At 38.7% G+C, this 12,566-nt stretch overlaps 1 protein-coding gene across 2 annotated transcripts in view; it reads right to left on the reverse strand.

Moving 5' to 3' along the window:
• The window catches only part of LOC120746324 (gamma-aminobutyric acid receptor subunit gamma-3-like), a 169,071-nt gene that overhangs the window by 25,655 nt on the left and 130,850 nt on the right, over positions 1-12,566 (reverse strand). For both annotated transcript variants that reach the window (XM_040051772.1, XM_040051773.1), the window contains exon 8: positions 3,234-3,386. In XM_040051772.1, the coding sequence (XP_039907706.1) occupies positions 3,234-3,386 (153 nt within the window). The remainder of the gene's footprint in view (positions 1-3,233; positions 3,387-12,566) is intronic.

Here is a 12,566-nt window from a genome sequence, read left to right on the forward strand (position 1 = left end):
AGATATTAACGCAGAGACCATCCAGATGACCTTCTGTAATATTGGCAGGCTGATGAAGGGCAGGAGGGACTGAGAGGAATTAAAGAACTTCAGAGTGGCGTGGATTGTCTCAACCCAAGTGACAGCTGGGGTGAAGGTGGCTAGAGGTTGGAGAAATAATCTTAAGTTTAGTTCTTGGGTCAAGTGAGAACATTTGTGTGAAAGAGGTTAATTAGAGTCTAGCTACCATCAAGTGTCACCAAAGTGCCATAAAGCAAGGCACTTGAAGCCAGCTGCTGCAGTGGAGATAACAGTATGATTTAGATATTTGGGGGTCTTACCTGGGGAAATTTGGGATAATTTGAGTGACCAACCAAAAAGTAAATCACGTAACAAAAGGCTTTATTTTCAACAGATGTCAACTAGATTGGAAGTGAATTGTTCCCCATGAATGCCAGGATGACTTTCATGTAACCTTATAATAATGACGTTTTTTTTTTCTTTTTTAAATAAAACTGAATCTCATGACATTTCCATTATCCCTTTTTGAAAGACTATATTATCATTGGCATCAAGATTTAAGGGCTAATGAGGAAAGTGCTAAGGACATGTTGCACTGAAGCTATGTGCTAAACAAATAAAGTAGCAGAAACTAGAAGATGTTACCTTTTATAATTCTGTTTATGTATTGCTTATGCATTTGGATTTCTGTTAAAAGATTTCCTTTAAGGTCATAGGTAAAAATTCTATACAACAGGATAAATGTGACCCTAGCTCAGGGGTCGGCAACCCGCGGCTCTGGAGCCGCATGCGGCTCTTTAGTCTTTATTTTGCGGCTCCGGGTGGTTTGGGAAAATAAATTAGAAGTATTTAGCTGAAGTGCATTTTATTTGTGTTTAGTTCTTTTTTTTTAACTTGTAGTTCTAAATTGAAAGATTATTGTGATTTTGAAATATAAAAATAAAATTATATGTTATTATTTTTTCATCGCTCAAAATAAGCGTCACACTCACGGAAGCCGGTGTACCCGCCTAAACGCTGTGCATTTATCGAGACTTTCAACCCCAGTTAGGCCAATTATGGATCTTCGGATCCACATTATGTCAGCAGCTGTTCTCCACCGTGAACTATGTTACAAACAAACACCGCTCACGCCTCACAGATGACAGCTTACAGTCTTGCATAAAGATGAAAGCCCCGATTTGCAGACGCTGTGCGCAGAGGTTCGGGACCAGAAGTCTCATTGTAAACATATCACGGCAGACCCGACGGACAGCAGAGAGAGCACAGACTTTAAGGCAGCGAGGCGTGATTGCGGGTGCCGCTCAGGTGCGTCCGACTCCCATGCTGCGGCACTGCAGACCACGCCCCGCCACACACATTAACCAGGTAAAATACATATTTAGGCAGAATTTTGCAAATATCTATTTTTCATTTTTCAGCAGAATAGTGCTTTTTTTTCCAATTACTTTTTAAAAGCCAGGCCAAGGCTCCAAAAGCCCAAAGGTGATATAAGGGTGGTGGCTCACAACAGTTTTTGTTTGCTACATGATTCATTTTAGTTCAGCTGGGTGTCTTTCCTTTTGTTATATTTCTTTAAGAGTTCAAAATGTGTTAATTACATAAATAAAATGTAATTTTCTCTGTAGCACTTCATGGATTTCATAAGCAACACACCTTAGTTGCTCTGTGGATTCTTTTAAAAAGCAGTTAAAAACGTTTCTGTTCAAACAAGCCTTTTCTTGATCTACGTATTTTATATTCTTTACATTATTTACATTTGATCTTTTACATTGTGTATAATTCTATTGATTGTATGGTTTATTTTAATATTTGTGTATAGTGCTTTGTGACTGCCTGTCTGTGAAAAGCGCTTAATAAATAAACTTTACTTACTTACTTTAGTTGTTCACACAAAGCACAAAGGTAAAAAAAAAAACAATATATACAGCGTTATCTTCATTTTAGATGTCAAAAAGTATTTGCGGCTCCCAGTGTTTTCTTTTGCGTGGAAACTGGGTCCAAGTGGCTCTTTGGGTGTTAAAGGTTGCTGACCCCTGCCCTAGCTCCTCAACCCCTATGCCTAAACCCCCGAAGACTAAATCACCATAGATAGTAATTCCTAACCCTGATGCCATATTAAGGCAAAGTGTTTGATGTGTGTCAGTGGAATCATTATTTACTATATTCCATGCCAAAACCAATGCCAGAACTTGTGGGGAAACAAGTTAATTACATTTTTTACTAAGTGACATATTCTAACTTAGGGTTAGAGGGTCAACTGCAAAGATGAGTTGGACTTCAAAGTGTTAACCAGTTAATTTGGTACAGGGGGCACTGGCGCTTAATTGGATTTTTAGTGAGAAAATATAATACATGTAATGTATTTGTTTGTTGCTGGTGTCTGCTTTAACCAGTTATCTCTGTATGCTTATCTGTGTGCCATATATCATCTAGTATGCACCTAATATCAAATTGTTCCCTACTCTACATCAACATTGTAGGTGTTTATACTGTGATCAGCATTCAGACGCCACAATCATTATGTTTAAGCCAGTACGAGATGTCATGGACAGTTTAAATACATTTCTATGTCCCCAAAATTCAGCTTTTGCTATCTCTTTAAAAAGTCAGGACCTCAAAGAGAATTTAAATCAAAGCTCAGTGAATATGAACATTGTTTGTCCGCGCAGCATGAGCTTGTAATGAGGCACCCACAGGGGGGAAATAGAAGTCCTAACTAAATAAAATTATGAAGCTATGAATGGATGGGGTGGTCATGAACTCATCAAACACTTACCTCGAGTTCCATCTTAAATCAGCAGCACCTTGCACAACATCATCATCCACAGGAAAGCAAATGAACTAATGATAGGCATGCAGCAGAGAGGAAAATAATTCAAAACAGTTGTCAAGTCATGCAAGGAGAAAGAATAACACTACAACAAAGTATAAAACGGAAACAAGCAAGCTGATGGGACATGAATTTTCATGATGGTTTAATGCACCTCTAAATTCCCACTGTCACGTACATATTCATTTGCAAATGACTAATATATTATGCCCATGCACACGTACTCAACAGTTTTGACTCCAAACGAATGCTAGGTGAATATATTCCAGTAATTTGAAAGATTTTACAGGTAACAACTGCAGTGACATAGATGAAGTGGCAATGGAGTTGCTATTTCATTCAAAAATAGATCCTTGGTATTGCTACCTAACTCAGATTGCAGAGAAATTGTGTAGCTTACCTAAAGCCGTCCTTGCAGGCGTGGCATCACTCTTGATCCAGAAGGAGACCCAGGAGAGAACCACAGTCAGGATGCAGGGGATGTAGGTCTGGATGGTGAAGTAGCCCATCCTCCTGCTGAGGTCGAAGTAAACGGTCATTAACACGTAGTCACCTGTTGAGGAAGGGAAAATGGAATGTGGAAACAACTGGCAAAAAAGTACAAATAATATAAGAAAGTCAGAAAAGATACTATCATGAAGTAATAATGCTGTCAAATCGAATAACACACAATAAATTTAAACTTTGCGTGTCAATACTTATGCAGAAAAATGATGTATATTGTGAGAAAATGTCAACAAATTCTCTTGGAAACCACAGAATAAAGATCCATCTACAACTTCAGAATGTGGCTGAAAACTTCTCCATTTTAAACGTTACTGTGATATCAAAGAAAATTTATATTATAACCAGAAACTTCTAAAAGCTTGCTCTTTCTGCTTTTTACTGCTTCCCAAAGTGTAGAAATGCAAAAAAGACTAAACAAGCTGCACAATAACTAAATCCATGACATTCTTTTGGGGCTTTAACATACTGTTAAATGAACAACATTGTGGAAATTGTGGTTAAATTGATAATACCAGTCAATAGAGACCGACACACAATGTAAGCACTTGAGGAAACTATTGCAAAATTAATAAAAGGGAAGCTTTGGAAGCTAGCCTGCACTGTGTGGCATGATTGCTGTAGAGTATTTTCATTTCTCTCAAAAGAAAGAAACCTTTGCTCATTTTTGCAGTTCTAAAATCCTCTTCAAGTTTTATAATACTGTAAGGTGACCCTGCTATTTTTTAGTTACACTTATATCCACTCACAAACTACCGATCTTCATCCCTGAGGATCCCGAGCAGCACACTGGCTCATATGTAATTAAAAAAGTCTGATGTCTAGCTGGAGGCTACATCATGCTGAGCTCTTAACTTCATCTCTGTCATCAAAACAAAGGATGGAAAAAGAATCTGAACATTAGACGGTATACTTTTTTCTGGACTTCATCAGAGCAGCAGTGACACTCACTAGATATTAAACAAAAGCAGAATTGTGCATGATGTGACAGAATGTAGGTGAAGCACTAACAAAAACAGCTAGGGGTCAGTGAATGAAAACACCTCCCCAAAAAAGAGGAAAAAGAGATCTAAAGCATCTAAGGCTGTAAAGACCTACCACATATCTACAGACATAGGGATTGGGGCTCAGGATACAGATATATCCAGCCTGTATGTTGAAGTGTCTTTGGACAACATATTAAACCCCAGGTTGTCCTTAATCTAGTCATTGAAATATGAATGTGTGGTAAAGCACTTTGGCACAGAATAATGTGTTTGACTGGGCAAATGAGACTTGTACTGAAAGTCCTATATACAGTGGGGCAAAAAAGTATTTAGTCAGCCACCGATTGTGCAAGTTCCCCCACCTAAAATGATGACAGAGGTCAGTAATTTGCACCAGAGGTACACTTCAACTGTGAGAGACAGAATGTGAAAAAAAAATCCATGAATCCACATGGTAGGATTTGTAAAGAATTTATTCGTAAATTAGGGTGGAAAATAAGTATTTAGTCAATAACAAAAATACAACTCAATACTTTGTAACATAACCTTTGTTGGCAATAACAGAGGTCAAACGTTTACTATAGGTCTTTACCAGGTTTGCACACACAGTAGCTGGTATTTTGGCCCATTCCTCCATGCAGATCTTCTCGAGAGCAGTGATGTTTTGGGGCTGTCGCCGAGCAACACGGACTTTCAACTCCCGCCACAGATTTTCTATGGGGTTGAGGTCTGGAGACTGGCTAGGCCACTCCAGGACTTTCAAATGCTTCTTACGGAGCCACTCCTTTGTTGCCCGGGCGGTGTGTTTTGGATCATTGTCATGTTGGAAGACCCAGCCTCGTTTCATCTTCAAAGTTCTCACTGATGGAAGGAGGTTTTGGCTCAAAATCTCACGATACATGGCCCCATTCATTCTGTCCTTAACACGGATCAGTCGTCCTGTCCCCTTGGCAGAAAAACAGCCCCATAGCATGATGTTTCCACCCCCATGCTTCACAGTAGGTATGGTGTTCTTGGGATGCAACTCAGTATTCTTCTTCCTCCAAACACGACAAGTTGAGTTTATACCAAAAAGTTCTACTTTGGTTTCATCTGACCACATGACATTCTCCCAATCCTCTGCTGTATCATCCATGTGCTCTCTGGCAAACTTCAGACGGGCCTGGACATGCACTGGCTTCAGCAGCGGAACACGTCTGGCACTGCGGGATTTGATTCCCTGCCGTTGTAGTGTGTTACTGATGGTGACCTTTGTTACTTTGGTCCCAGCTCTCTGCAGGTCATTCACCAGGTCCCCCCGTGTGGTTCTGGGATCTTTGCTCACCGTTCTCATGATCATTTTGACCCCACGGGATGAGATCTTGCGTGGAGCCCCAGATCGAGGGAGATTATCAGTGGTCTTGTATGTCTTCCATTTTCTGATGATTGCTCCCACAGTTGATTTTTTCACACCAAGCTGCTTGCCTATTGTAGATTCACTCTTCCCAGTCTGGTGCAGGTCTACAATACTTTTCCTGGTGTCCTTCGAAAGCTCTTTGGTCTTGGCCATGGCGGAGTTTGGAGTCTGACTCTTTGAGGCTGTGGACAGGTGTCTTTATACAGATGATGACTTCAAACAGGTGCCATTCATACAGGTAACGAGTGGGGGACAGAAAAGCTTCTTACAGAAGACGTTACAGGTCTGTGAGAGCCAGAGATTTTCCTTGTTTGAGGTGACCAAATACTTATTTTCCACCCTAATTTACGAATAAATTCTTTACAAATCCTACCATGTGAATTCATGGATTTTTTTTTCACATTCTGTCTCTCACAGTTGAAGTGTACCTCTGGTGCAAATTACTGACCTCTGTCGTCATTTTAAGTGGGGGAACTTGCACAATCGGTGGCTGACTAAATACTTTTTTGCCCCACTGTAGGTACCGTTCCACTTATCATTGTCTCTGGGTTGGTCAGTCGTAACCTTTTTAGCCTAAAACCCTATACCCTTAATGATGAGTTATGACACACAATCTAATATCTCCATGTTTTTGTTGTTTCTACATTGTCAAAATCATGTTGGTCAAGGATCAGCATGGCAACTAACCAATGATGTTGTCTGAGGATTCAGTTATCATTAACCATGAAGATCAGTTAATGCTACTAAAAACTGTTGCTAGCAATGAGTAACCTATGTTTGACTAACAGCAAAGCTAACTTGACAATGCATTTATTATATGCTATAAATTAATAAAGAAGACACTTGAAATGCTTACCAGTAAAGAGTTTTATATATAAAAAGGGCATATTTAAATTTTTCGTGCCACATTGCAAAGGTATGACATTCAATGATTGGTCGGTTGCAATGTTAATCCTGGACCAGCATTATGATGATGATGCACGTACAACACCAACACGGGGATATCACATACACCCGTTTGGACACCTCAGTATAAATCAATAAAGATGTAGTTTGATGTTTTTCCATGGTTCTAATGGTTTTTCCAAGGGTACAGCAGTACCCCTGCTGTACAGGTAGGGATCGCCCTCACAGACCTCTAATGCACATCTGTTTTGTTTTGTCATTTTGTTCTGGAAGCAGGCCAAAATATGTTAGACACTGCTCAGATCAGAAAAGACAAACAAAGGTTACCTGCAGGAGGGTAAAGAGTTAACAACTTTTTTGCTCGCTGGAAATATCTTCAGTATGTTTAATTAAGACCATTTTTGTGCATCAAAGTGAAGTAAAACTTCACTGAAATTCATCAAAATTGGAATTTTTGAAGACATCGTTTAGGACATAAAAAAAAATCCTTTTTAATTGGTTATAAAATTGCTCTCCGCAAATTAATTCAGCACCTTTTTCCAGCTTTCTCCTGTCCTTGTCTTTTTTTCCCCACCCCGCTCTGTCTGTCCTTCATATTTAATCCAGCAAAGGACTCAAAGAGAGGAGCATAGAGAAGCTTAATGGAGCCCAGAAAATAGTAGGAAAAACTTCTCTCTCACGAACAAGTGTATAATGGCACTGTCATCGTGAAAAGAAGATAAATGAGAAGAGTGGCAGAATTTACTCCGCTACCTTTCTAATGGTCCCACTACTGTAGGATGCTTGTTTAGCAGCCAATAACTGACAGGAGTGGGGAGATATTGAGCTACAACTCTTGCTGAACAAAAGCCATTGTTCGGAAACTTTGACAAAGGTCTACATATCACCCGAGTATTATTTTGAATATTTCTGAAGACTGCCTTTTGATAATTGGAGCTATTCAGATGATGTCATTTTGAATAAAACATCTGAATAAGGCAACCTTTTGTCCTCTAACAGCTGAATTCATGCTTTAGATTCAACTGAAATGATCACTTTTACTGGGTGTTCAGTGAAGTAGGAGTGCGGTGATGCTGGTGGTACTGAGTAGGGGGGGATCGCTTACGTGATTACGAATGTGCTCAGGGGCAGAGAGATTGGCACAGCCCTGGCAAGGTTTTGCATTTTGTGATTTTTTTAAGGCATACCAGACATGACCCCGAGGACCCCTCAGACATTGGAATACACCATTTACTGTCCAAGTGATATTTGTTGAAGCTAGGAATCTAAAATGCCCTTGAAAAGTGTTCAGTACTGGCACCACATTACTTATGCTGCATTCATTTTCTGGGGTCAGAAATTTACAAATGGAAACTCCAGAGCTTGAAAAATAAAAAATCCAAAACTCAGCAGCAATATGTGTTTCCATAAGTCATGACCTTAAAAATTACATCGCACTGTCTGATGTAGATACGGTTGCCTCTTGCAGTTCATCTTATATTCAAGATAACACAGACATCCATACGACCTTTATCTCAGGTCTTATTACATGACACTGACATCAGAATGTCAGTAAGAGATTTTTCAGTTTTCAGTCAGACACACTCCTCTGATATGCTGAGACACCCTATGGAATTTTATTTCCCACTGTATCTTATAAGTCTGAAATTCCCAAATTCAGACATCCAAATGATGTTCTTTAGAAACACCCCATGTCAGAGTGATCTAGCCGTCCTAAAAGTTCCCTGGAAGGCCTTCAGTTGATTGAATATGCTGCAGCAAGAGTTCTGATGAGGACTAAAAAAAAGAAAGGAAAATCCAAAGTCAAATTTAAAAAGTTTCACCTCTCATACAAGATCTTGTCTGATCGGGCCCATGTTATCTTAAAGACTTCATCGTTCCTTGTTATCCTAACAGAGCTCTTTACTTTAGACTGCAGGCTCACAGTGCTACTGGTTACTAGAGTTGGGAGGCAAAGCCTTCAGCTCTGGTGTTCCGTTGAACCAGCTCCCAGTTTGGATTCAGAAAACAGGACACTCTCCTATAAGATTAGGCTTAAAACTTTCCCTTTTGATAAACCTTATAGTTAGTGCTGGATCAAGAGTACCTGAACCCTTTCTTAGTTGTGTTGCAACAGGCCTAGGCTGCTGGGGGCTTCCCATGATGCTCTGAGTGTTTCTTCTTCATTCCCCTCTTTACACTCTCTAAGTGTTGATGCACCACTCTGCATTTAATCTTTAGTTATTAATAATCTGGATCTCTTCCACAGTGTCACAACAGATGGCAGCCTGCTTCTGTAGGGGGTTTCTTCCTGTTGAGTTGAAGTTTCTCCTTTCCATTGTTGCCAAGTGCTTGCTCATAGGGGATTGTTTGATTGGTGGGATTTTTTATGTATTACTGTAGGGTCTTTACCTTACAATATAATGCACCTTTAAGTGACTTCTGTTGTGATTTGGCACTATAAAAAAATTAATTGAATTTTTATATAATATATAGTTGAAGTAGATATCAATTGTCCTGCTCATTGACAGCCTTGGATATGTTTCACCTATTTCAAGTGAACATGCCTTCCCATCCAAAGTGCCCCTGACTGACATTAAAGAACAATTCACCACTCTACATGTAGGTCTTTTAAACATTGTAAATAAACCTCTGGTCTTTGATGAGAGAATGACGGGGGACAAGCACGTGAGGAACGCCATTGCTGGCTCTGCTCTCAGTGCCTTGAGATCAGTTACCATTTGCGTTTTGCGGGAAACCTAGCTAGCATTAGCACGTAAACAAGAACTCTCATTTATTATCTGCGCATGAGTTTTATCTCGCTAATCACCCCGAACAACATTTGTTAAAGACAAAACTTTTAATAACTCGTTTAACACTTCAGTAATGAAAGCTTTGATGACTGAGACAGTAACGCATACAGCTTACAGTTGTGAATGTGTGCGTGAATGGGTGGATGACTGGATGTGTAAAGCGCTTTGGGGTCCTTAGGGACTAGTAAAGCGCTATACAAATACAGGCCTTTTTTTTTTTTTACAGTTTAATAAAACCGGCAAGTAGCAACACTAGCAACTGGCATATCTGAGAAATATCTTGGTTGACCAAACGTATGAAGTTTAACCAGGTGTTTTGCTAATACACCTTTTCATTACTTTTTAGGTAGATTGGCAGTTTAATCAGGTATGATTATTTAATATTTTAGAAAGTATATTGTAAATCATTTTTAAACTAAAAATAGGCCTGTGTTTCTGAGCTGACTAAAAGCTCAAAACTATGATTTTATAGAATATTATGAATTACTGTAGAAAAAACTAAATAAAACATATTTAAAATGACCAATTAAAATCTGTAGCAGTAATAATGATCTACATAACACAGATTGGGATGGTTTTTCTGCAGAGTAAATAATTTTATTTTTGATTCTTTATAGAGAATTAGCACATAATGCAAATCATTTTGTGTTTTCATAGTATTTTATTGCTACTTTTCCTAAAGCACCAGTTGTAAAAATAAATAAATAAATAAATAAAAAATCCTTCCCTACTTGTCATTGTCAGCTAATAGTTAATAGATAACTATGCTAGTATAGCTGCACTTAGTCAGACAAGAGCGCAGAGAGGTAAAGACATCCAGGAAGATCGTAGCAAGAGGCACAGCGGTATGTTTCAGTCTGGTCCAATTTGTCTTTTTAAAGACTAAAAGAAGTTTATATAAAACTTGTCAACTTTGTTAAGGAAAAAATCATGGTGCAACAAAGGAGTCAGAAAAGGCTCTCTTGGGGAAGCAGAAGGAAAGGTATCAAGCACATACTCAGCCTCATTGTTAAAATAGATACCTACTCCTACACCAGTTTCTGCTCAACTATTGTCATTGTCAAAGAGTAATGACATCTATGTGACCACTCAGCTGCCAAGTGAGCCGTTTTTCTGCAAGCTTGCACTTAGAAAATCAATGTGAAAATTTCCAGAAGGGGCAGGAACGCTCCTTTTTTAGGCGGGCGGTACCGATCGTCACTTGACTGGATCAAACACTTCTGTTGACAAGTTATTAATACAAGCTGGTGGCAGCACACAATGTGGATGACGCTGGATATGAAGTGGTGTACAGCAGCGGAAGAGGTGACAGCACTCATCCAGAATCTTTCCATCATTTGTTCAGTGCTCCATACACACACGTGTGACAAATTTCCTCAAATTAATCATTTTGCCAACGTGCTGAAAGACTTTAAAATATCATCTCCTGCTTTACTCATCAAAAGTAACCTGTATGTATGTGTATAGTTATGTGTGGTGGTTGTGCCGGGCAGTGTGTAATTTTTGAGTAGACTGACTGATACCTCTAGCCACGGGCTTGATTCATCATGCTGATTCTAGTAGAAACAGGAAAGTGTTATACTTTGTAGTAGCTGTGGATTGAGGTGCAAATGAAACTGTATTTTAGAGTAAAATCACTGAATTCTTTATTATAATTATACATGCTGTTTTTAAGTCCCTGTGGCCACGTAAGTGACACTAAATAGGCTTGCTCCCTATTCCTTTAGTCAGGAACTTCAAAATAACCAGTCAAATGACTTCCAGGAGGAGTCGCCCGAACATTTCAAACTCCAATTAACATGAATGTCTAATAGGATAAAATCAAGACATGTTCTCATGGATAAATGTTGATGAAAACTGCAACTTTGGTAGAACCACAAAGCCCTGACCGAGTAATTCTAATGTTTAAAAGACAGACATATTTTCCTTAAACATATCTTCTTTTTTATGGCCACTAGATGACTACAACTGTCTCAAAAAAACAAGCTTTTGCACAAAAATAAGGCTCCCCAATATGTTTGAACTGTTCACTTTTGAAATGGAAGGCAAATTATGATTGTTAAAGGGCACTATAGAAACGACCACCTTTGTCTGAATATATGACCCAAGTCAAATATCATAGAGTTTTGAGATGCTCTGTTCCTAATCAGCATTTAGTTATTAAAGTTGTTCAGATCTCAGTGAGATTTTAAAAGATGTTTGCTTTCTTTCCATCTTTAATTGAGCTCTCCAGTTAGGACTAGTTATTTTTTAAAACTGCCAAATACTGCTTACTCTGTGACTGCATGGATCATGCGTGATCCAGATCACTGATATGTTGCATTTAACATTTGACATGATCGTAAAGTGTAGAAAGCCAGTTAATCAGTTCTGAAACATTGTAACAATTAAGCTTAATCTAGTGTACAGGTTCATTAGTGAGGCTAATCAAGGATATTTTTTTGTTAGGTATTAGCTATAAATCATGATAGCTGTGATAAGAATGCCCCACTGTAATCATTTAAAATAAATAAAAAAAAACTAAAAAGCTAAGAGGTTGTATGAGTGCAGACTGCAGAAGCAATAAATATAGATAATGCAGTTTCAGTTTCACGTTGAAGGTTAGAGCAGACTTTTGGGAGAGGAATGTTGTCCCATTTTTGTCTGATACAGGACTCTCAACGGTCCCGCATCTTCTTTGTAGTATTGCACCAGATGTTCTGGACTACAGGCGGGCCTGTTCATCCCCCAGACTCTTGATGTCACTTTTCCAGATGTGCAAACTGCCAATTCCATAAGCACTAATACATTTCGATCATTGCCACAATCAGAGATGGTGGTGACAAACTGGATGTCTTTAGTCCAGATTAAAAAAAAAGACATTTGGCCTTTTCCCTTGCATACAGAGATTTCTCCACATTCCCAGATTCTTTTCATGATATTATGTTTTATAGATGATGCAATATTCATGGTTTTTATAATTTAATGTTTAATGTTAATTTAATGGGACATTATTCTGAAATTGTTCCACAATTTATAGATTTTTTTTTTTCTTTTTACAGTTTAGTGAAACTCATCAGATAGTTGTTCAGGCTCACATTGACAAGAGTTGGCATAATAGAGACAAAATGTGCAGTGTATCTACCGTAAATCCTGGACTACAGAGCGCA

Source organism: Simochromis diagramma, unplaced genomic scaffold, assembly GCF_900408965.1.
Source record: "Simochromis diagramma unplaced genomic scaffold, fSimDia1.1 OVJJ01000107.1, whole genome shotgun sequence".
NCBI classification, from domain to species: domain Eukaryota; kingdom Metazoa; phylum Chordata; class Actinopteri; order Cichliformes; family Cichlidae; genus Simochromis; species Simochromis diagramma.